Source organism: Hipposideros armiger, unplaced genomic scaffold (assembly GCF_001890085.2).
Source record: "Hipposideros armiger isolate ML-2016 unplaced genomic scaffold, ASM189008v1 scaffold_198, whole genome shotgun sequence".
Classification (NCBI taxonomy): domain Eukaryota; kingdom Metazoa; phylum Chordata; class Mammalia; order Chiroptera; family Hipposideridae; genus Hipposideros; species Hipposideros armiger.
In genome coordinates, this window is record NW_017731548.1 from 1,457,195 (window position 1) to 1,483,161 (window position 25,967).

Below are 25,967 nucleotides of genomic sequence, written 5' to 3' on the forward strand. Positions count from 1 at the left end.
CTGCAGCCTACGCCGTCGCCGGCGACTCACGGCAGCCCAGCTCCAGGTTGAGCTGTTGTTCAGCATCTTAGCTGTAGAGGGCAGCGTCACTGGCCCTCATATGTGGGATCCGAACTGGGGTCCTCTGGCGTCCCAAGCCAGTTCTTAACCATCGCGCCACTCAGCCAGCCCGAAAGAAACATGTTTTGACCTTCGAAAATTAGAAATTGCATAGACAAGGAAGAAAAATTTTAAAGTCAGGCGTTAGAATTAAATCTGGAATTACTGTGATTTTGTTACTAAAGTATAAAATGGTTTAAAAATTCATAATGGAAAGTTAATAGATTATACTTTAATTTTCAACTGTTGTACTTAGAAAGAACATTACATTTAAAAGGATGCCATATTTCAGCAACTGTCTACAAAGATAAATATTTATAACATGATAGACAAAGGGATAAAACTTTAATATAGAATACATTCTTACAAACCAATAAGAAAAAGACCAACTAATTCCAAATGGCTAAAAGACATGAGTAAATAGTTGCAAAAGAAGGAATACGAATGGCTAATAAGCATATGGCAAAAATATACAACTTAAATGGCAATCAAACCAATTCAGATTTAAAGCAATGAAGTTTGATATTTGTTTTGAAAGTAGCAAAGTGTTTTTGAAAAGATAATACCTAATCTCAGTGAGGGCTCAGGCAAATGACCACTTTCATACTCTTATGAAAGTACAGTTTGGGTCAGCCTGTCAGAAGGGTATTCGTCAAAACTTTAGAAAAGCACTTCTCTTTTAGACCTACCAATCCCACTTAGTTCTGAAAATATTTTTGAGCATCTACCATGGTGCCCCATGGTTTCCAGTTATTAGGAACTAAATTTCAAGGGCCGGGGACTAAATCTTTCTTAAAGAAATAATCAGATAACTGTACATTCATTTTATTGAGAAATTATAATAGTGAAATATTGAACACAAGTTAAATGTCCACAGTAGGAATTTGGCTAAGCAAATGATCGTACATTCGTGCAGTAACATGTTCTATAGCCATTAAATGGAAGAGCGAGAATGCTCTTAATAAATTGTGGTATGAAAAGGGCTGGTAACAGATGGATATGTACAGACTAATCACTCATAAATATATGAGTGAGTAGAAAAAAATTCTAGAATTTTGTATACCACCCTTCAAAAAAAAAAGTATCGCTTGATGGGTGTTTTTTTTAAATATTATTTATACTTTCCTATCTATAATGAACATTGATTATCACTACAAGCATAAAAATATTTTTATTTATTAAAAATAGTTCCTTAAGAATAAGATGTGTGGATTTGCACAACATCATAATTGGTCAATACAGCTTAGTGGCCAAAACCCATCTTACAGACACCGTCGTGTGGTTGCACAGACTCCCGCAGTGGCCTTGTAGCTGGGTAAAGTCACCTCTTGACGATTTTCCCTCTTCTGAGCAAATGCTGTCATTTCCCACACATGGTAAAGACCCACAGCTGTTGCTGCAAGGATTCCCAAGAACAATAAACTCAGGATGGGGGGAATCTTTCATAATGGATGGAATGTTCCATCACTTCCTTCCTAGCTTGGTTTATGAGGTTGACCTTTTGTCTAACATTTTTCTTGGAAGAAAGAACAATGTATCCCGGAAGAGATGCATATATACACAAATAACTCAAGGGGTGGGTGGAGAGAAACCAGCAAAACCACCTCTTTACCAGCCTATTACTCCCAATGTGTCCAAAATATTATTGCAAAGAAGGCAAACTAGAGGGCTTGGAGTACTGCTTACTTGGATGGGGAAGAGGCCCACTACGCCATCTCACGTTGTTTTCTTGGTTCCTTTGTTATAGAGGAGCACGGGGCTGGCGGGAAGAAGGAGTGACTGAGGACGTACATGTGTTTCTATTTACAGGTTTATTGTGCATTTTGAATGGTGTGTGCCATGACCCTATAATGATGTGTGGTTGTTCTTTCCCCAGAATGTCGAGTGGTGAAGTCCACTTCTTACACCAAAATAGCTTCATCGTCCCGCAGGAGCACCACCAAGAGCCCGGGACCTTCCAGGCGCAGCAAGTCCCCAGCGTCAACTAGTTCAGGTAAAGCAGCAAAGGCGACTTTGGAGAAACTGACTTGTTTCTGACGCAGGACGAGCAGAGGGTGTGTGAAGCCCAGAGTGTGAGGGTTTAAGATAGTGCAAGTTCTGGTTTATAATTTTAGAACATGCTGGAATGGTGGAACAGATTTTTTCCAGAGTCTAACATGTTGGCTGTAAGAAAAAACATCAAGCTTGGGAAAATTAACTTAGTAAAGACTCAGGAAACCCAGATTTGCACTCAATTAGAAGTATATGACCAACTTGCATAATTTCTACCACAAAAATTAATTTTTCGGGCTAAGGTCCTTCAACTCCAGGAATTGAAGCATTTATTCCATTAGGTATTGGCTTATGAAGAGTTTCCAGTTTGTATTTGCTGAACCTTTGTTTAACACTGGCTCCCAGCATGGCTGTGGAGCTGAAGGCAGTGAGAATGAGAGCCCAGTGCAGGGATAGCAGCAGGGGCCCAGCCTGTATCCTGCCTCTCAGTGGGTTCCATGCTGGTGCTGGAGCAGGATGTGTACTCTGCAGGATGACCATCTCAGCCCTGACTCTTCCTTCTTTGGTCTTAAAACTGACATGAGTCGTTTAGGTTGTTCTTGTTTTGGAGTTTTGCGTTTTGTTTTGTTGGTCTTGGATATAAGGTCTATTTCACTATTAAAGGGGATTATTTGTTAAATGATATAAATGTTGAATGGGAATTATTAAATGATCATACATCCAAGTGACGGTCACCTGATTTCATGAAGACAGAGAAGCTCTTAGGGGAGCATGGTCTACATCATAACCAGACAGGGAGTAAGTCTCAGAACACAGCTGGCACTTGAGATGCAGCTTGTTCACCCCTCTAGTTTAAGGGTGGGCTGAGAACTCCTCCCGAAATATGAACCCTAAAATGAGACTCTACTAAAAGGTAAGAGTGAGACCCAATGTTTAGAGGGCATGAATGTCACTTGGGAAATCAGTAAAATGTGTCATCCTTAACATGCCCCCTCAGATTCTAAGACCATAAACCTGTCTTTGTTTAGTAAGTATTCCAGGCAAATCTGATCAGATAGTCTGTGGCCCATAGTTAAAGAAACATTCAGTTAAGGAAATGGTTTCCAAAGTGTGGTTCCCTGGATCAGTAGTATCACCATCACCTGAGCACTTGTTGGAAACACAGCCTTGAGCCCTACTCTGGGCACCCTGAATCAGAAACGCTGGAGCTTGGACCCAGCAATCTGGGTTTCTCCATGCCCTCCAGGTGATTCTGAGGCTCACCCAAATTTGAGAACCACTGAATGATGGACAACAAAAGGGAAATGAATACAGGAAGTCAGTTGACTCTGGGTAATCTGGTATGAAAGATATGGTTTACTTATCTTCACTTACTGGCATGATAGACATGACTTCCTTTTTACCTCTTTGCTTCTTCCGAGTGGCAAAGTCCATCTGTAATGGCTGCAGCCCAAGAGCAGATGTCTAGACACCTTGACGTGTAGATCAGAAGAGCTGTGAGCATACGAGAGTGACAGATGCCAGCTTCCTTTTCTCTGTCCTTGTCATGGCCAGCCTTCAGGGGATTAATCCCCTGGGAGAGGGGAGACTTTCTGCCTGAAGAGCATCCCTCCCTGGAAACTGGTACTGGGGAAAGTCTTTCCCTGCAAGAGACACACCATCTATACACAGAGACATGGCCTCCAGAACGAGAGTGATGCTGGAACTGCTGTGTGTCAAACTCCCCGGCAGATCTTAGTTTGTTTATTAACCTGCCCACGGGTTAAAACTGAGCTCTTTGGAGGATATTCAGCCTTGGTCAAAGACCATTCCTCATTTTCCCTGGCCTGTAGGATGAACACCCATGGGGCAGTAAGAGAGAAAGAGGTCATGGGGCCCTCCAGCCTTTTGCCCCTAAAATCTTGGCTATTTAGTGTGATCACAGAAGGATGTGAAGGAGAAAGAAGCCCCACATTAACGGAAACGTTATCAATTCAACTAAAAAACATGAATATTAAAGAACAGAATTAGTCCTCAATCCAAATCAGCTCTGACATTCACAAATTTTACTTAATCTTTCCTCTCTTTCCCTTAGTATATACACCATGAATTTTAAAATATCAGGTATGGGGAGGGGGTAGTAGCATCTAATAATGAGTGATTAGCCAGATTTTTATGGCTTTTATAGTATAGATATTTAAAGAGACTTGAGCACTTGCTATTTGATACTCTTGCTATTAATTTTTGTTGTTATTGTTGTTAACATATTTTGGTTTTGAAAACTGTAGGCAGTTAGATGCTCCTGGGTTTGGGTGGAAGTTTCTTTTTGTCCCCATAAGTCAAGAAAGGTAGGGGATAGGTCAGATTATTGTGCACAAGCAGAGAATAAAATCATGAGACCTGGAGCAGTTATTATGTGCTGCTAAAGTTTCTACTACAGATGCAAGAAAACTGTCCCCATATTTTCTGTCTGTTTGATTATGGCAGCCAAGATTCAATAGAGGGAAATGGGGAAAATATGGAGAGAGAATTTTTGCAACTCAGAAATAACCTTGTAAATAGTGAAGAGCATGTTTTACTCAAAAAAACAATCTAAAATTTGAATTAAAGTAAAAAGAATCATGAATCTAACCTTAAAAAGATTTAAAAATGAATTTATTAAAAAATAAATACAGGAAATCATTTCCCTTTAGAATTAACTGGTAACATAGTATGCAGCATCTCTAAGATTATATAAATCTTATAAATATAATATATTTAATTATAATCTTATAAATATAGATGACTATATCATTCACCAAAAATAATTTTGAAAATTCAGAAAAGCAGCTAGGCAAATGTATTAAATGCATTTCTATTTGTTACTGCCAGCATTTGGAACTATTGCTTTGGGAAGTTTAAAATGGATAGGTCACATTACCTCAAAATCAGTACATTGCTTCAAACAAGCATTTCTATTTTCTATTGTTTCCCGGAAGCTCTTTTCAACTCTAGTTAAAAGCTCATTGATTTGACCAGCACTAACTTGGACTTCTGATATGTATGGCATCCCAGGTGTATCATATCCATAAAGAAGGTGGAATCCAAATCTATTCTAAAATCAGTATGTTCTTGAAAAACTAACTTCATTCAACATATCTTTAACTGCTAGGTAAAAGTTAATCAAATAGCAATGATCCCGTTTTGTTTCATGTGAGTCTTTTATGCATATAAAATTTCAACTGCTTATATTTTGATCTAGAAGATATGCCATACAACCATTTCCTGGTTATGTAACAGCTTATAATATGCAACGACTGTCTCTTGATTCTGACTTCCCACCAAATCTTACCACCTTCTTCTCGGTGATTCTAATTTAGAGAGGGTTTCCAGAGCAGTGGTACCCAGTCAGTCACAAATACGTTGATGATGCCAGTGACCCCAAGGCTACTCCCTTTCCCTGGGATGGAAGCCCAGGGTTTAGGAAGTCCAGTGGCATTTTCATTTCTTTTCAGTTGCAAGTGTGGCTGCTGGATGTCAGGGGAGTCCTTGCCTTGGGCTCCTCTCCTGAGCTAGCCTAAGATTCCTTCCTGTCTCTACTCAAGTGTGGCTCTTACAACTAGCAGAAAGAAGTAAATTAGCCTGATTTTAATTGCATCATCATTTTCTTAAAATAGCCTGATCAGTGTTTTAATAAATCATGAAGATAGGAATGTGAATAATTTTACTTTTGTACTTCTTACACATTGATGTCCCAAACCCCAATCACCATCATGAACCTGACTTTTTAACATTAAATAATCTTTGTTTTTCCTCCTAAAATATTAACTTACAGATTAAAATCATTTCTACTTCTGTTTTCCAATTTCTACTTCCAGCATCATCTACCTACATTACCCAGAGATTGGAGCACAGTATAAAGTTAACAGTTGCTCAGTTTTCATGCCGTGCTGCTGTTCATGATAATGTTGTTAGAGTATATTTAAATGAAACATCAGGACTTTTATCTCTTTGATCTTTTTTGATTTTCCCAGTGGTCTCCCAACAACAAGCAACATGATATTATTTATTATATGATAATATAGTGCTTTTTTAGAAATGCGGAAGCAGACAGGGCTGGGCAACTGATTGACCCAGAGTCATAAAGTTAACAGTAGCAGTGCAGGGCTGGCACCTGGGGCCCCAGTGCTCTAGACCCAGCGGGCTAGCAGTCCTTGATACCTTTGTCTTCTCCTCTGCGTATTAAACTTTTGACCTGCAGGAAATAACTAATACAGCGCCTGGTGCAACATTGCAATTTACAACCTCATAACACTTTGGAACAGAAGCCTAAGTATTATATTAGTGCCAGGCACCAACTTTCCTACAGGTGAGATGGCCCAGCCCAGCGTCATGATGTATGTCAGTGGTAGACGGAAGCCTTTTTGTGTAAGTCAGCGTTAGAACAAGAATGAGAATCTTCTATAAATCTTCTCTTTGTCATGTACCCATTCCTCTTGTTGGGACTAAAAGAAGTTAGAGGTGATTTATTAACATAAGGAGTTCATTTACACATTCAGAGATATCAAGCATGGGTCTGCCAGTGTCAGCCATTTGCGAGGCTCTAACAATAAATGCATAGATGGAAGAAACAGCCTCCACTCTCAAGAAGAATACAGGTCAAGCCCCTAAGTAATTTATAGATAACATAATTCACATACCTGTTGAATTATTATTAGTCTCCATAACAGAGAGAGTCCAAAGAAGGCAATCAGAGCTAGAGAAAAAGAGAAATTAGAAGCCTTAATAACATGCAAGAAAATAATGATCCCCCAGACAGCTGCATGCCGAGGCCTTGAATGTGGTATCGCTAACAAAGGGGAAAATGGTTTTAGTTGCTTCTTAAAAGAAACAAGAAAATATAAAAACATTATAAAGAGTGTTTAATATGGGTCAAATCTTTACTCATGTGTGTTCGTCTCATAAAATGTGTAAAGTGAAATTTTTTAAAATAAATTTCTTTATCTGTACAATTTATAACAAAATATCTCCAAAATAAGAGTACAGTATGCACTAATTTGATTTCAATAAGAAGGGATAAAGTTTAGTTTGCTTTATATTGTTTTCTTAATATTAAAAGTATAATAAAACCACATTTATCTATCTTGAATTTTCATTGATTGAGTTCTCCTTAAAACTTACAGATTTCAAAATTTTGACCTCTTCTTGGATCCTGTAAAAGAAATTTGGGTTTTCTTTTTTTGTTTGTTAGAGTGATTGTTTGATTGTTTTTTTTAGAGGTTTTATTTCTACTTAGATAGATGGCCAACTTTTTCTCATAGAATGACACCCTCTATTTAGAATTTCTCTCTATCGAAGCCACGGAAAATGTAACTGAGCCCCCAGTGGGTACCTTACACTCATGAATTCAAGCATGAGCTGATGAATTTCCGTGCCCTTCAGAAGCTCTTAGTCTAAGGTGGAAACGCTCCTGTCAACAACCATCCATTCATTCAGTCTGCACTGAGAACCCACCACGACTAGCAATGCTGGGTGCTGGAGATGTAAGGGTGAATATTTGACACAGGGAAAAGCTGGGTTCCTTAGTTAATTACCTTCCCCCATGACTGAAGCACCATTCCATCCTTTCCAGGCTTAAAACTTACTTGTATGTGACTGGAAACCCTTAGGTCTTTTTATTTATGCTATCCAAATTTTACTTTTCTACATAAAAATATTTAATGCAACATATGCAGATAAGACAAGAATCAAAGCTGGGGTAGCAAAGAGAATTTTAATCAGCTTACTAGTTCCATTTGTCAACTTTTCAAATTCGTATCAAACACCTTCGAAGGCAGGTTGCTGTCTATTAATTTTTAGTTCAGTCTTTTCCTTTAGTGTAGAGATTTCAGCCTTATACTTTCTTTAGAGGATTATTTTTTCTGTTTTGGGATTCCAAGGGAATTGTTGAAAACAGAATGAACCAAGAAAATCAAGAGGGCTGATGACTCATCCTTGTGTCTGTAGAATTTTTTTGCCCCATATCAAGTTCAGTCATTCTTCCATTCTCTTTCCCTGTGCCCATCAACTTGCCCTGCTTGCTCTCAGCAGGTGAATATCTCCAAGGATATTCTTCAAAACTTTAAACCATTGTCTTGACCGACTGTCTGGATGGGGGCAGCAGCCTTCACCCACTGCTTTTATAAACCTCCTCTGTTAGTGTCTCGTGTTAATTAAACAAATATTTCCTGAGCATCTACTGTTTTCCAGACATGTATTTCCTAAAAATTATGAAGACTTGCCCTCAAGTTGGGGGATGTTTGCTTTCAAACCTCTGTACCACTTATTATAACCGTGTTGTAAGTGTTATGACAGCCCAGAGGAAGAAGGGGCTAACTCTCATTAATTGGGTCAGAGAAAGCTTCCAAGAGAAAAGGGCTTATAAATTGGGACTTGAAGGATCCTGCCAGGATAAGAAGAGCCAGGAGGACATTGCCACCTGAGGACACAATGTGAGTCAAGGCAAAAAGGCATGAAAGTATATTTAAGAAACAGATGCCAGTTTAATAAAAATGAATGATAGAATAGGAAAGGATTGGAGAAGATGGTGATAGCTCAGTTGGTTGTGGTCAGATTTGCACAGGGCCATGAAGACATGGTTTTGTTGTAGGTTTTATGGTAAGATTGTGAAATTTATAGTAAGACTGTGCTTTTATTTTTATTTGAATTTTAGAAACAAAATGGTGCAGTGGTAGAGAGGATGGCTACACATGAGGTGCCAAGGGCCAAGAAGACTCCATGAGGCCACTGCAGTCATCCTGGAAAGAAAGTGACAGGACAGAATTTAAGCAGCAATGTTGGGAGTGTGGGAGACTTCAAAAGGGAAATGAAATCAGGAATTTAACTGGCTATGAGGCCAGAGATACAAGGAGGGGTCAGAGATGAGGATCAGGTTTGTCAACTGAGCAGAGAGGTAGGGAATGTGTTCCATTTGAGACATGTGGAGTGTGCGTTGCTTTGGAAATATTTAGGAGTAAGTAATGGTGTTTAAGTCTGATTCGAGCCCACAATATACATTTGAGAGACCTTGGCATATAGTAGTGATTTAAACAATAGAAAGGTAAGCTACCTCTCCCCCAACCCCAATGAGAGATTTGTCAAGTTAGGATGAAAATGGGACCAGGGGGACATCTGCAATTCTAAGAGCACATCTGAGGAGGCAGGAGAACCACGAGAGTGCAGTGACAGGAGTACAAGGGGCAGAAAGTTTTGAGATGGAGGAAGAGACCAGAAATGTTCAATGTTGAGAAACCAAGTACCATGAGAACCGAAAGGAGGCCATAGAATTTGGCAGCAGGGACCCACTGGGGACCTGAAGCAAGGCCAGAGGGCAGGGGGCATCCTCTGGGCATGTTGTCCCTGGGGGTCATTATGGGGCTGCTCCAGGGCTGACTCCCAGGCTTAGCTCTAAGGGGAGACAGTCCTGCCCTATCTGGTAGGGTGGGGGCAAAGCACCCAGCAGGGACCAAAGGGGCTGCAGGGCCCTTCTCAGGACCCTCACCCACCCTGATCCAAGGTGCCCTTAGCACCTAACTCACTCATAATAACCACAGCCTATTCTGGAATCCCCGCTGACACATTTTCGTAATTTTAAATCAAAGGATTCCATATGATCCTGTTTTACTGTTGAATTAAACATCTTTTTCCTTTTACTCTGAAATCACCTTTGACCCCTTTTCCCCTCCCCTGCTACATACATGGACTTTGTCACCAGTCTTCCTGGCTTCTCCTCTGTCATGCTGTTCTAGGACTCCGATTTTCACAGGCTACAGACACGGCTTGCTAGCTGGCCTCCCCCCTGCCTCCGTCCTCTGCCCCTTACCTCTGCCCTGCACACCAAGGTCAGACTTTCTGCCATTACTCTCTGTCTGTCAATAGAATCTAATTCCTTATTCTCCTATGAGGAACTACCTTGATTTGGCCACGATCTTCCTTTCTAGCCATACCTTCCACTTTTCCTCTGGACTTGTGCCCTATTCTATAAGCCAATTTAAATTGTCACCAGGTACGCCTGGAGCTTTTCCATCTCTTACCATTATTCCCAGAAGCCTTCCTCTGTCACTTTAGCTGTCAAAAGGGCACCTTCCCAATTCAACTCAGATGACCTCTGTGAAACCTTCCCTGATGACCGCACTGTTTAGCGTCTTTCCCACCTCTATGATCCTGTGACAATGGATTTGGCTCTCAGTGTACAGGTGACATATTGTATCACCCTACGAGGGTATAAGGTTTCTGAGAGCAGGAGTTCTTTACGCATTCTGCAATTCTTCCAAGTTCATGGTAACTATTGGGTAAATGTTGAGCAGATGTGTGAACTGAGAAATACTAGGATCTATTCAAGTTGCTTAGATTTCCTGCAGTTCAAGGACCTTTTGTGTAAATACTTAGTTTTAAAAATTCATAGAGACATGTCCTTTTGTCCATCCCCACTGTTTCTATTGACTTCCCACTTCCTATTATTCTCAGTAGATAGTCCCTTTGAATTGGACCCACTGTCTCAGTTTAAAATGAGGATGTAGACAAATGGAGAAAACCAGGGTTCCACCTTACTTCTGAGCTTAGCCCCTATGTAGACAGAATTAGAAGAAAGCATCATCTCCCAAGATTCTCTGCCTGCCCAGTAGACAGTTATCTATTTTCTCTTCGCCTCAGTTGACTCCATCTGTTTTTCTTTCCTTTTTTGTATCTCTCAATAATGTAACAAGCAATGGACAAGGGCTGGGAAAAAGAATTAGAGTATCTACAGCCTCCTCCATGAACAGAGAGTGAAGGAAAATCCAAGACAAGCAGCCAGATCTCTCAGGCAACACGCCTGAATCACCACCCCCCTGAATACACAGTCGTACACCCATATATATGCAAACATGTTCCCTCCTCTTAAATAAATGAGCTACCTCAAGTGCAGAAAGAAGATAGGGAAAGGACAAGGTGGATGTTCACATCCAAAATGTTACTTACCTTGTAATTAGATGGTCTTGCTTTAATTTCAGGATCAGTTTGAGACATTTAAACATTTAACTTTCACTTGATGTCTGAGACTTAAAAGGATGCAACTGTAAAGAGAAGAACACTTTAAGCTCACAAAGAGGTTGCTAAACTACTGTATGCATGAGCCTAGTCATTTAAAAGGCGCAATGAGTTAATGAAAGTAAGCCAAGTAATTCTAAATTATAGAATGTTTTAGTAACTTGCATATTCAATTATAAGCTTTGGGTGACAGGACCAGTGGACAGAGTCAGGCACACAGTAAGTACATGGCTGTGTGTACCGACTGGTTGATTACAGGCGCCAATGAGTAAAATAGAGTGGGGTCACCTATCTGAAATGAAGGAAAAGGTGAGGCAGGATCCATCTTGAGGAGTAATGTGCTGTGACCAATCCATGCTGTTGTGTCCTTGGTGGGACTAGGTGGTGGACGAGTTGAAAAAAAGAGAGGACCGTAGAAGAAGGATGTAGAAGTCAGCTCCACAGACTTTTTTCCCACGGCTCTTTGGTGGTCAGATATGTAACTGGTCCCCAGGGGATTGGTGAATAATCCAGCCTAAAGTTTAGCACCTGTCATTCAGGAAGTAACAAGCAGAGCAAGGGAAAGAGGATTTAAGGATAATATACCCGACAGACCTGAGCAAAGGAAACCGGAACTGGGTATAAAGGGGTGAATCTGATGAGTACTTTAGTAATTCAGATGTGACTTCAGACTGAAGTAATTGTTAGGCCTGCTTTACCATTTGAAAACAACCATATGAAGTTTAATGTTTCCCATTCATGATGTAGAATTGTTTAATAAAGCCCTATGTAAAGGAAGGCCATTTGCTAGTCGAATTTTGATAAGTTCTGTTAAATAAGTGACAAAGTCCTTTTTATTGGCATTCACAGACTTCTGGTATTACAGGATAAAAAGCAGCTGAACTCAATACGTGTGTCAAACTTACTTATGAAATAAAATTATGTATTCCGACAGGGATTCAACAGTTAGGTGCGGGATGTTTTCTGGGTGTCAAGAGCCATTTTAAGAAATTACTAATGCTTTTTATGTGGCCAAAAGGAAGAGTTTGATCAGAACTCTGACCCTAAGAATACAGGCCTTTCCCAGCTCTCCAGTTGGTTGTGTTCCGAACATGTTTGATTGTAAATGATTTGTTTGGCAGCCCAACTTTATTTTTCCAGAGAGATGAGACACAGATAGAAGCCCGAGCCCAGTGGCTTTGAATGAAGAGAGCAGGTCCGAGTGCCCCAGTGGGAAGAGACCATTAATTGCGAAGCCCTACATTATGCGACACCTGCTTCCCCTCCTGCATCCTAATTCATAAGGCTGTTTCCCCGCCAACTCCCGGCATCTGCTGAGCTAACTGATTTAGGTCTCTTAAGGTACCACACTTGCTCCCTCCTCCACGACCAGACACGAAACAGGTGGTCTCTTGCCTCGGCACACTTCTCCTGTATCGTTCCTCACCCTCCCTCTCCTGGGGAGCTCCTACTAATACTTAGGTTCTGGCTCCATTATCCGTTAACCTTTCTGGACAGTGCAGGCCAACTTGACCCCATAGATTGTTAGGATTCCGACAGCAGCACCCACTCCTTCCCCTCTCAAAATACTTGACTGTGATGACTCATTTGGTGACCTGATTTCCCTGAAGGCTAGAAGGCTGCTGAAGAGTGCAGTGCTGGACTGCCTAGCTTAGATCTCCAGCTCTACCCTGTATTTACTGGTCAAGTTGCTTATCATCTATCTTTATGCCTCAGTCTCCTCCTCTGTAAAATGATACTGCCTGCCTCACAGAGTTAAATTTTATATATATATATAAATATATATGTTTATATATACATACATCATATATATGTGTGTGTGTGTGTGTGTGTGTGTGTGTGTGTGTATGGTACCAGGGGTGCCAAAAAAGGTATACAAGTGGACACTTTGGTCAACGTTGCTCAAGCAGTAGTTCGCCATAATCAGAAGTGTCTGGACACTGATGGTAACCCCTTTGAGCACCTCTTGTAATTGCAGAAGTCAAACATGACTTGCATTCATCTTTTGTTATCAGTATATATTATTACAATTTTAATAGTTTTTTTTTCTTTTTAAAATGCATATACATTTTTTGGCACCCTCTGTATATAAAGTATATTAACTGCTCCAAAGAAAATAAATTCTTCAGTAAACTGAGATGCACACATAATAGGCACTTACTAAATGCACTTTTTGTTGTGTTGTTTTGCTTTTTTAAACAAGGTATTCCTAAGGCTGTTTTCCTGTAAGTTCACTTTTTTTCCCCCCATTGACTTGATAAGAGTAGTCTCAATATTAAAAAATGTCAATACTGTGTTTGCTTACCCATTTGCTCATTTCTCCCCAACCCGTGAAGCTTTTAGGTGTGACGTAAAGAAGTAAAGTGGAGCAGAAGTGGGCAAAGACGATATTGCATTCTTGAAACCTGTTTCCCTAGGAACAAGAGATTCCTAGGGATTCCTCATGCTTATGGGTTTATTAGCTGTAGATTCTGCCTCTGCCCACAGCTCTTTAGTCCTTGTCTATTTCACAGCCCTTTCTGTAGAGGCTACTGACTGGGAAGTCCCGGCTAAGAGGCCTGAGCATCAAGTTCAGTACAGAAAGGACTGTTGGATGCAAGCAAATTAAAGCCTTCTCAGTGCTTCCTACTTCAAGCTGTCAAAAAAAGGGGAAAAAAGAGATTTTTGGGGGGGTTTTTTTTTGAGTCACCAAATACATTGCAAAGGCAAAATTACATATTAGTGCAATGTGGGTAATATGACATTTTTTAAAGGTCTTTGGAGATGACAAAACAAAGACCTTCGCACTTTCATCGGCCCTAATAATGTTTTGTGCAAACACTGTGTATGAAAAATCAATAAACATCCTACCCTACCACTGAATTTTGTGAAGATGTACTGAGTACCTGATAGTTAGCAGGCTTTAGAAGCATTACTGTCATTTTGATTTTCAGATGAGTCATTGGGTCTCTTGCCCCCAGAGGCACTTTGTTATATTCAGCGCAAAGTACTGAAAGGGCTCCTGCTTCCGGAGTTAGTGGTGTCGGGGAGGGGGTAGCAGTGTCTCCTGTTGGCATGAGGCTTAATTGACACCTTTGATGTAGCCTAAGACAGAACCCGCACCTCCCACTGCTGCTTGGGAGACGTCAGCCTTACGCAGGAAAGGCATCTGCTGATGAAGCCTGCATCTCATTCAGCCTGCTCTGGGAGCAGCCTTAGCCATCCTTAACTAATTCACCCGCGTCCCTCCCGTTCCGTTCCCGCGGTGCCGGGCTAAGTGCTGAGAAGGGACTGCGCCTCTTGCCATTGTTAGTTCAAACACTAAGACTGTGTCCATGTTAGAACTCATAGAAGGTAAGTTTAACTGCATTGTTGCTGTCCCTTTTGGAAAATGTTTCTTATGTACCCTCAAGGATGTGTGTGTGTGTGTCTCATGGCTAATTCTCCTTCACTGACTGTGGATGTAAGGCATGTAAAAATGTTGTCATTTTTACAGGTAAAATAATGGTAACCTTATATATCTTTATAAAGTCATGTCTTTAAGTGTTTTTTTATTGTTACTCAGAGAAAAGAATTGCTTATTTGATTTCTGTGGCTTTGATTCAGTTTAATGATCATGTTGTATAAAAGTCCTAATAATCGGGTGAGATTGCAGTGATTGAAACCTGTTAGAAAGCAGCTTTTAGTTTTCAACTGTGGTAAAGACAAGAGGGGAGGAATTCCCGAGTGTCTGTGCCTATTACTCTGTCCTGTGGAGGGCAGGTCCTTAAGAGTTCAGCCTAAGGAGATGGACAGGGCAGAAGTGGATGCAGGAGCTTCGAGAAGTCAGTTCTCCACTATAAAAAGACAGTGATTCAGTTTAACAAGTCACTGAGAATATCACTTGTGAACTGTGCTAATATTTACTCCCACTGGGTGTTAATGGGAAGCTACACTAAAGAATTAAGGATTGATCCCATGGAAAATGTCCCAGGGCCTTAACCACATCTCCCAAATCCTTTTTGGTACAGTTCAAAACATCATTAATATATTCATCGGGAAAGTTGTGAAAAGTACAGTTTAAAATCTTTTGTGTGTAACCTGCTGCTATATTAAACATAGGATTAATAAAACTGAATTTCTTCTGAAGGTTATCCCCTGAAGCTTTTTCTCAGGACCACAGATAAAAAGATGTCTGGAATGTTAGCAAATGTTCCTCTGTAACTGTTAATTTCTCTGAGAAGTTGACTTGTCATGAAACTTCCTTAACATGCCATTTTTCCTCTCTGTGATTCTTTGTACTTCTAGTTAATGGAACCCCTGGTAGTCAGCTCTCTACTCCACGCTCAGGCAAGTCGCCAAGCCCATCACCCACCAGCCCAGGAAGCCTGCGGAAGCAGAGGGTAAGGAAATAAGCAAGCTCCTTTCTTAAGACCTGTCTGAGCCTTGGTGCAGAATGGCACCAAGCAAATAGTTTGCTGTGCCAGCAAATAGCTCTCTGATAGCACTCTTGTCTCTAAGGAATAACCGGGTAAGGGCATATGGTGACCAGTGGCAGGTCACTTATTATGGCATGGTTTCTCTTAGCTAGAACGCAGGGCTTTTCCTTTCTCTGTAAACTTGTCTAAATCTTAACTCGGAGAAGAATAAACATTTGCTGCTTCATTTATAAGCACCCCGCTCTTTTTGTCCTGAATCACAGAGACTTTACTGGCACTGATTAGTTGTAACGAGGAAGCATCATTGACTATCAGCCTTCCTTAAGGAAGGAGAAGGATAAGTGTCCTTTTTGGAGGGGTAGGCAAAGTGAGGAGTTGCTTTATGGCATAGAATGGTGGTCCAGAGTGGCTTAGAGAGAGTCCATGGAGCAGGGGATGTGTACGTATGACGTGCTTTTGTGAATGAAACTCACACTGAGCACCTTGTTTTCCATCACCACTTATTTTTTTTTAGCTTCTTGGGTAGTAATGGAGAAGTTGAGTGAGCTTGGAGACCAAAGTCAAAAGTTACCGGAAACTGTTAGCTTCTCATGCTAAGAGAGGGAGTGAGGATTAGCTCTTCTTTCACAGTGGAAGAGCAGTTTTTAATCCCTTTACAACCTGTACTGTTTGTCATTTCCAGTAATACCAAGGCAAGACTGAAAGGAGTGGGAAGGGGAGGAAGGGAAGGTGCAGTGGAGGAAACGGAAGGCCTTTCATTGTCCTGATTTCACAAGAGAGGTGGGGAGGAAGACATGCACTTAGCAGGTTTTATCACGGTGCTCACTGAATATTTTAATAGCAAGGGCTCCTTGGAAGCTTTTGAACTCAAAGACTAGATGCTTGAATTTGGTTTCTTTTATTATGTCTTTTAAGATGAGACTTCTAAATTCCATAAATTTAAACTATAACCAAGTTGGAAGCTTCTCTGTTCAAGCTTCCTGCCAAGGTTTTGTCCACATACCACTGACAAAAAGTGGGGCAGGGGACTCAGTCAGTCCCCAGTCCCTTTGGAGCCTGTCCCACCAATTATCAGGTCGTATTGTCTTTCTCCACTGATCCTCTTGGCATCAGGTTTGGCCTGTTCAGATTATCAGCTGAGGCCTGGGGTTTGGCACCATCTCCTCCACTAATTGGCAGTGTTATCTTAGATAAGTCTGTTATCCTCTCTGGGACTCAGTTGGAAAAACAAAAGAAAAAAGGAGGCTCTTTCTAGATAGATAGTCTAATAATTCCATTTCAGTCCCATCTGAGTGTTTTCACTATGATTTTCTTCTTGCAGTCTAATTTTGCATTTTGAAGTATAGGAGTCATAGTGAATTACCAGAAGAAGAATTGGCCAATTTAATTTAATCTCCTAAATGTCTATCCTATCCTTGAGTGGAGGAAGGGGTCGTAGGGTGATTATTTTCTTGTGAATATTACCCAGTGAGGTCCTCATCTATAGGAGCAGCCACTAGGTACAGCAGAGAACGGGTCCTTTTTCACAGAACATTCTCTCTTTTGAAATGTATACTTCGGAGAGTACACCTGGCATAGAAATTCCTCTTTATCCTTGGAGGTTATTAAACCCAGATTCAGGATTTAGCTCATGCTTAGTTATTGAGATTAAATTAGAGTGATTGAGAATCCCTGCCATAGATCTGAGCTTCTCTCCCTGCTTGCTTACTGTGGAGAGCTCTCTGTCTTAGGGACATAAGCGCTTTGTTCAATGGTCCCTTTGTTTGCAGAAGGAGGCTAGAATTTACTTCTTCTGCCCTCTGTATTCTCTACTTCACTATTACTTTGTCCAACTGAGGCAGAAATTTTCCTTCCAGCTACTAGTAGCTGTGTGCCCAATGGCTTGTGTAATTAAAATTGTCAGCACTTGGGAAATGATTATAAGGGACGGTTCTCTTACAGATATTTCATTTGGTGGTTTCAACTACCAATACAAGCACCACACTTGAGAGGGAAAAACAATCCCATTTGTTTTAGGGAGATAAGCATTTATCCTCATGTGAAAACATTTATTAAGCACACCTTGTGAGCAGAGCACTGGATAATTCAGAGATGGTGTAGTCTCCAGGCTTTAGAATGGAGGCCATAAAAGAACATCCTCCTTTCCTGCCCCATGTCAGTGGATGGGTACATTCTGAGCTGCTTTAGCAAGAGGACCTTTCATCTTGGTGTGGAGGCAACTTCATCAAATAACCCATCCCAGTTTAAATGGGCCTTGAATATCCTCCCAAACTGATCCTATTTCAAATTTGGTTAATGTTCTTCTCAAATGGTTGGCTATACTCCTATGCAGGAAATACTGAAATAAGCGAAAGATGGCAAGTGCTAAAAGAAGACATTTCAATGAATAAATTAACTCTTTTTATTGCAAATTGGAAAACAGTAGCGACTTCTATTTTTCTCTGTGTTGCCTAGCAACATGGACAGGAAAATTACTTGGCTGCCCCCCAACCCGCACACACACCACACACACACACACACACACACACACACACACTTTCTACCTCGTTTTAAAACACAGGGATATAAGCTGTTTTTTTAAAAGCAATATTGAGACATTTGACCACTTTCTTCACAAATCAAACATATTAATTTTGATGATTCAATCAGCTTTTTTTTTCTTCTTCCCTTAAAGTCATACTTTTTATGTTGTCTCTCTTAGAATAGTTATGTACAATAAGAGTCTGCATGCCAGGTATTTTTCTTCATAAAAGTATTGCTGGCAATGTACCGGGGAACCTCCCTACTTCTATAAAACAGTTATTTAAATTGCTGCCTAGAAGCATTTGACTGGTCACAGAAGCAGATATTGGAAGATCTTTTCCATCCATGAACTTTCCTGGGTCCCGTTTCTTAATATATCAGAAAGAAATGTGTCATGTAGATTGAATGAAGCTCCCCATTATACTCCCACATTGCTGACTTTTGTGGATTATCTGATCACTGCGATGATGTGAGGAGTGGGTGGTACAAAATGGAAAAGAAGCCAGGATTCTAGACACTGCAGATCTGAGCTGGTTGCCTGGCTACCAACAGAGAGATCTCATAGCAGAAAGGGGCAGAGAAGACAAATGGGGAAGTGATAGGTGAGTGGTTGGGGAACCAGAGAAGAATACTAGGAAGGGAGGTAGTTCCAGTTGACATTCTTTCTGTCTTCCAAACAAAATTTGAAAGGGCACTGTTTATTGGGTTTCTGCAATGTGCAATGCAACACTTGAGTTGCTGCCCTGGGAACAGAATTTGCTGAACGCCAGCTAGGGCTCCTAATAAATTATTTTGGGAGGTAAGCACGTTCGTCTTCTACCCAGAATAGGAAGGAAGTGTTCATGGAAGACTAGCCTAGACACATAGAAGCAGAGTTGGCACTGATAGACTTCAGGGGCTGTAAAACTCAACTGAACACAATGGAAGGCAAAGGCTCATGAGCAGGTCAAGTCAATAAGGCAAAATAAGCACCAGTTTTGTCTTTTTAGATGGTTTCTCAATTATTACCTTTCCTCTCATTCAACTTGGTGACTCTGAAAGGTCTAATGATGTTAGACACCAAGGATACTATTCAGTATTGCTCCACTCCTAAGAGAGCCACAGGGTACCCAAGAAAGCCAAGTAAACAAATCTATACCGCCCTTCGTCTTACAGGACCTGTACCGCCCCCTCTCTTCGGATGATTTGGATTCAGTAGGAGACTCAGTGTAAAAGAGAGAATGGAGCAATGTATATGGTTTGTGATTGGGTGAAGGTTTCACATTTCCTAAGCAAAAGTCTAACAACAAAATACACAAAAGAGTTTTGCATACATTGAAATTATGAAGTCCAAATCATATAAAAGTAAATATGTAGGCGTTTTATATTCATGATGTTGGTCCTTGAAGGAGATTGTTTTTTCTGTCCCCTACAATGATTTGATTGGGGGAGCTTGAACACTAACTCACTCAATTGCTGAGGTTTTTGAACAAGGCCTGGCTCCAGATCGCTTTCATAGACAGACTCAATCAGTATTGAGTATAAGAACACACTAATGATGTAGCAATACAGAATCATAATTTCTGTATATAGGGTTTTCATTTTAATCATAGTAGACATGTAGATACAATTTTTCTATACTTTTGGCCAAGCAGATGAAAATGGCACTAGAAGACATTTTTTTCTTAAAGTTAAATTCTTTTTAAAATTTAGATTGCTGATTTTTTAAAGGTCCTTTTTCTGCAAAATAATAAAAGTATTTAAGTAGATTTTTTTTTCTTCCTAGTCAGTAGACAAAGTTACTTACCATTCTGTGGGTTAATAGAATTGAAGAAAAACAACTCATGTCAAGGACACATCCCATGAAGACTCTAACATTAGGCATTAGGAACTTTCCTTGTTTTTGTTGTCAAGCAAATTTAATTTTTAAACTTATCTTTCATTGGAAACAGTATAAGTATAGCTTAAACTATATACTAACATGAAGAACTATAAATTGTATAATTCCTCCCACAACCATGTATGTTATTTTTCAAATGTGGAAAGCCTGAAGCTTGGAAACTTTTTTTTTTTACACTCAGACCTAAAAAATATATATCTGTACTTCTTCCAAATCAATTTGAAAAGCAAAATTCTTTTAAATGGTGCTGTATAAAGCAGGCCCCAGATATCCAAATCTCCATTCCAAGAAATCCTGGATCTCGCTGGTTTCATATGCAAAACTCCTTTTGTGTTAAACCAAGTAAGTCTATGATTATAACCCATTGTTAACATTAACCTACTAATTCTGTTCTTCTAGTCCTCTATTTAAAAATTGTAGTCAGCTTTGCTTAAACATAAAATAATTATTTTAAAATCTGAATGTTAAATTAATTTAATGTGTATGGTCTATTGTATTTAAGCCATATCCTAGTGATCATTTAGTTTTACTAGCTCAAACACTAACAATTTCAGACTTGTGAAGCATGTTTTTGATATTGTATAGACTTGACATATCTCCGTAGGTGATAAATTAAAAATGTATGATGCCATTTGGAGGCTTTTACTTGAGTTTGTTTTTTTTCCCCCAAATTTTACTTGAAAACTGCATTTAAAAACAAAACGTTTGATTCAAGATGGAGAGAAATTCAGTTGTCATATACTGTTTTAAATGTTAGCAATTTATCTCCTTGATAAATTCCTCAACTATCAAATTTTACCATCTGGTTTATAGTTACATATGTTACCATCTTACTTTGCAAATGAAAAAATATTTCAACCAAAAGAAGAAGAAGAAAAGTCCAGGCAATCTACCAGTATTTGAAAACTTAGCCTTATAATAATTAGTGCCTCATTATCCTGTCTGTTGGAGAGAAAGACACTTCTCTGGCAGGTTATTCGAGAACCACAAACTGAACCATTCCATCTTGAAAGAACAGTTCATAATAATACCTGTTCCAGACTTCAGGTTTTAAAACTGTTTCCAATAGAAATGAACAGAGACTCCTGCTAAGATCAAAAGGCTGCTTTGTTTTAGCTGAAACAGTAAACATCTGTGAAGTTGCCTATGCTGGTGTCTGTTCTAGTTATGCCTTTGTAAAATGCATTACTTAATACAGTCGAGTCCATAAAAGATTAGTATGTATTTGACTGAACTGTCAAAAATGCAAAGAAAGCAGTGGAACAGTTAACTTAAATCTGGTGGGGTCAGATGGTCCAGAACAAAAATAAATTCCAATAATTTTAACTTTCCTGCACTGTCAATCTTATGGACAACTACTGCTTAGAAAGGTCCAATAAATGCTATTTGTTCTGGATAAGTGGCAGATATTACCAATTGATATGAAGCCCATGGCTTTGTTTAGACATGGCAAAAAGAAACTGGACTTGTACTAATTGACGATGGATATCATGGCCAACTTTCCATTCAAGCAGTTCCAAGGGAAATGCTATTCCACAGCATTTAATCTTTTGAACATATGACTTTTATTAAAGGACTGTTCAGGGGCAATATATATCATTTACTTTTTGAAACTGAAGTCCCTCAGAGATTGAAACAGCATACCATTTATAGAGTTTGAGATCTCTTTCTATGGAGAGAGTAATTCCATTACACTATAGCAGAAATTTAAAAAATTTCTTAGCAACAAACCAGAAGTTTTCAGTTCATTGGTAGAACCAAATTGATGATTTATAGGCAGTTAAGATTTACTTATAGAATTCCTTTAAAAAATTAGACACTGAATTTTAAAATGATTCTACTGAGCAGAAGAGAACTCTAGCAAAAGCCACGCATTTTTGTCCTTATGAGAAACCTTAAATGTGCTATGAAGACACTGTGCTCTAGTTAAAAGTTGGAAAATTTTTTATTTGCACTCACTTTTTTTCTTAGACATCACAGACGATATAATAAATATTTCCCTGCTTTCAGCATTTTAGAAATGTAAAACCTAATGATATATCAAGTGTGAAGTTCAGTGTGAACTCAAAAGACTGGTTCTGAAAGCCATGCGGTTTGTTTCTGCTTTGTCTTCCTTCATAAGTTAAGTGGAGGGATGGGAGGTAGAGGCAATCCACAATGTTTCTATACTGTCTTAGGCTTTTAAGAGTGTCAGGTCCACCCATCTGTACACATCCCTGTGTTTATATATTGGCTCAACTAAATATTAAAAAAAACAAGTCATATTTTCTAAAAACATTTTGAACCAGCATTCATGTTCTGTATGTGTTCCCTTTGTTACCTGTGGTATTTTGGTTGAATCCACTGCAGATCTATACATGATTAGGCTCTTTTTATTTTTTTAATTAAAAAACAATGAAGTCTAAAAGCCACATTTCTTAATAAAAATGAATGAAAATATAGAATCATGTTCTTGAAAAATAATTCCATATATTTTACCCATTGGACTGTGAAAATTTTCATATGTGGCCATATATTCTATACAGGTGTGTGGGTGTTTATGTAAATTTGCAGGGCTCAGTGTGTATATGGGTGTGCTTACATAAGTATGTGTGTATGTGTATAGGCCATAAGGAGTAAAGTATGGCATTTGTGACACTGCCTTATAAGTTACTGGCTCTTGTAGAATTATTTGTAAAACCTTCATGTCATACATTGATATATGTGGCGTATTAGTCAGGGCATGTTTAATTTCAAAAGTAGTTTCCCAAGCTTGTACGGCAAAACAGTTCCAAATAGTCAGATGTACTGATTTAGTTTTTCTTTTTAATTGGAATCCAGATATACAAAAAAAATTGAAATTCAGACAAATCCAATATTGTGTTAACTATTAAATATAACCACACACTAATGTTTATATTATTATGTCTTGATATTCAATTGTTAAAATGAATACTATCACTGATATTTCTCTAATGTGTATGTATTGATGACTTACAGTTGCTGTCAATCAATATTCACTAAAAAGTGAAAGATTGTTTTATAGAGTTGTGAGTAACTGAATATTATATTGAAACATAAATAAAAGAGAATGCAACCTTTATTGGTTTTGAAGTTTAATAACAAAGCCAGATAACCTATAAGGCGATTTTGTATGTTCTTTCAAAGCACTATTCTAAACCATTGACATATTTTCAGTAGTAACTTTACTATACTTGCTATATGTGTGTATATATCTATAAAACATATACACACTTGAAAATGTTAATTGAATGAATTTACTATATATGCTATATATGCATACATTTGCCCATTTATGCATATTTGCATTAGCCTTGCTAGTGACTCTAATTGTGCATGTTAGTGACAACTGTATTTGACTGAGATATTCCATAGAAGTGTAGTGTAAAAATTAGAGATATATTTAATTCAATGTAACAATTACCTGATGCGGTTTGTTATACTGTCAGCTGAAAAATATTTGTAATTTTGTGCCTGTAACGCATGTGGAAAAGATAGGAAATCTGAGGCCCTAGCTATAATTTTTAAAGGGTGCATGATATATAGCATCTTTAAAATGTGGTTTATTTTAGTAAAGATGATGGATAAATTCCAAGATAGTATAAATGATGCATGTAATACATGAGTGTTTGTATTATATATGGCCACAAAATGTCTTTGAAGCCAAGGTAGTAGGTATCTGAAAGGTCATAGCAAAGAACTACGACAGTTAATTTTCTTGTGACCTGTTTTTTTTTTGAGTTTATACTCATCAACAGCAAGGAACTGAGTTTATTTCTTCTAAGGATGTTTTACTTCAAAATACACTATTGTTGTAAATTTGGATAAAATTTTTATAAAACAGTGGACATACTTTCTGCTTACAGTTTGACTTGCTTGGATGTATATTCTTTTAAAAAAGAGCATTTGGTGTTAAAAATGTTTTAAACAGCAATATGTTTGAATAATCCATCAACTGAGGCCATCAGCAGAGTTTTATAGAGCTAAATGATGAAATGTTTCGTTGAACCATCCAGTTTTGAAAGTTCCATCACTTTGTGCTGTGGTTTCCTTGTAAAACATTGTACCTTGTGTTTCACACTGGACCTTGTTATTCCTCTTAACGTTAACTTTGTGACACTTACCACCTTAGAATAACTATATAATAAACAGGAAAAACCACCTATGTTGTTCAGTGAGTTTCTTTCAGAAAACTTGATAAATAGACATTGAAATTCAACTGACTGTGTGGGGGAAGTGTTACCTTCATATTCATATTTATGGCGTTTTTGTGATGTAATTAGCATCAGCAAGTGATACCTGAGATACTGTAGATTGGCATCACATGATATCTAAAATGTATAATATTGACAACAGCAAAATAAGACCATCTGATGAAGAACTGTGTTTCAGTTGGTTATATTAAAGTAATTAATACACTTTTCTCTTTGCGTTGCCTTAAGGGTGAATTTGTCAGACGAATTAGCAACTGGTTGAAAAAAGAAATTAACATGCACTTTTTAAAACATACTAGCAATCTCCTGGGCTTGAAGGCATTTTCCAAAGTCATATAATTTACAGGGGGGAAGTATACATGTGTATGTACATACATGTGTGTATGCAGGATATTTTAAAAGCACCGAATGAATAAATATATAAAATAAATATACAAGAAAATAAACAATGATAATAATAAAATACTTGATTATCCAACTTGAATTTAGAGCAAAAATTCATAATCTATTTCATTCATAATATGGTATAAGGGAGAAAATAAAATTCTGACCTATTTAGGAAAAATATTTCATGTTAAAATTATTATATAAGTCCAAAATTCTCATTTCAAATCTAATATTTTTACCAGGTGCATTTTAACCTTAAAATTACTTTGATTGGTTCTCTTTATTATTTCCATGATAACCTAAATGTAATCAATGCCCAAAGCAATAATGGTACAACTGGAAGAAATGTTTACAGATTTATAAAATTCCCAATTGTGTTTTAATAAGGTTTAAAATAAAATGTAGCAGGTGTCTGGAAGAGTAGTGAGCTCCCTTTATCACAGGTTGGAATTTGAGGAAGGAATTATTTTATTGAGAAGGAATAAACTAGATGACTTCCTGGTTCTCTTCCAAACTATGTTTCATGAAGTGTATGTAACTCATAATAAGAGACTTTGCCACCCCCTGCCTGCCCCACTACCACCAGCACCACCACCACAGTCTTTTCAAGACAGATGGTTCAGACTCTCAATTAGACCTTGGCCTAAGTGAGTGTAGTGACTGGACTGGAGTTGAAGCAAAGACTGTCAGATACAACAAAGCTGTAACTAAATACATTTACTTTTGAAATCTTGGCTCTCATGGCTTCATTAAAATAGATTTAATGCCAATATTCCCATTTTCCTTCTATCTTTCTCGAGGTAAACCAATTTCATGAATGATAGTTCTTCAGTCTTTTAAAAACTTTGAGCAAATCTTTATGGTAACATTTTACATTTTTCAGTCTTCACTGTTAGCTATGCACATGATTGCTTATAGCATAAACTTTATTTAGGCTAAACATACTATGAAGAATCCAGACAAAAGAATTGGGAAAAAGGAATTCCTTTTGTGCTTTGTTTCAAATAATGAGGGCTTATTAATTATTACAGGTTGATATCATCAACTTATGGTTCTACACCTACTTAGAAAGTAAAGAAATGCATGGTTTTTCTATATACACATAGAATCCCATGGGTTTCAAGCTTTCTACACCAAGATTATGATTTTATTTTGTTCTATGAGGTCATCTTTAGAGATTCTGTAGACTTCAAGTCAAGATCACCAAGACAACTGTTTGAATGTGTTAAATATTTTATTGGGTGTGTTTCCTTTATAAAGTTAATCTGGCTGATTTATAGATTTTTAAGTCATTTTTCAAATTAACATTAACAAAGTAATAACTGTCTACCAAGACAAAATGCAAAGTGGAAGTAACACACTTATCCAGCCAAAGCTAGAGTTATCTGGTGAAATTGTTTTTTACCTTGATTAGATCAATTGAATCAATGGGATATTTTTGAAATCTTTATT

At 38.4% G+C, this 25,967-nt stretch overlaps 1 protein-coding gene across 7 annotated transcripts in view; it reads left to right on the forward strand.

Moving 5' to 3' along the window:
• The window catches only part of DCLK1 (doublecortin like kinase 1), a 329,829-nt gene that overhangs the window by 235,202 nt on the left and 68,660 nt on the right, over positions 1 to 25,967 (forward strand). For 4 of the 7 annotated variants that reach the window (XM_019653178.1, XM_019653176.1, XM_019653177.1 and 1 more), the window contains exons 5-6: positions 1,976 to 2,092; positions 15,382 to 15,476. In XM_019653178.1, the coding sequence (XP_019508723.1) occupies positions 1,976 to 2,092; positions 15,382 to 15,476 (212 nt within the window). Of the gene's footprint in view, positions 1 to 1,975; positions 2,093 to 14,084; positions 14,449 to 15,381; positions 15,477 to 19,190; positions 24,076 to 25,967 lie in introns of those variants that run through there. The other 3 variants (XM_019653180.1, XM_019653179.1, XM_019653181.1) reach the window with 2 other exon arrangements.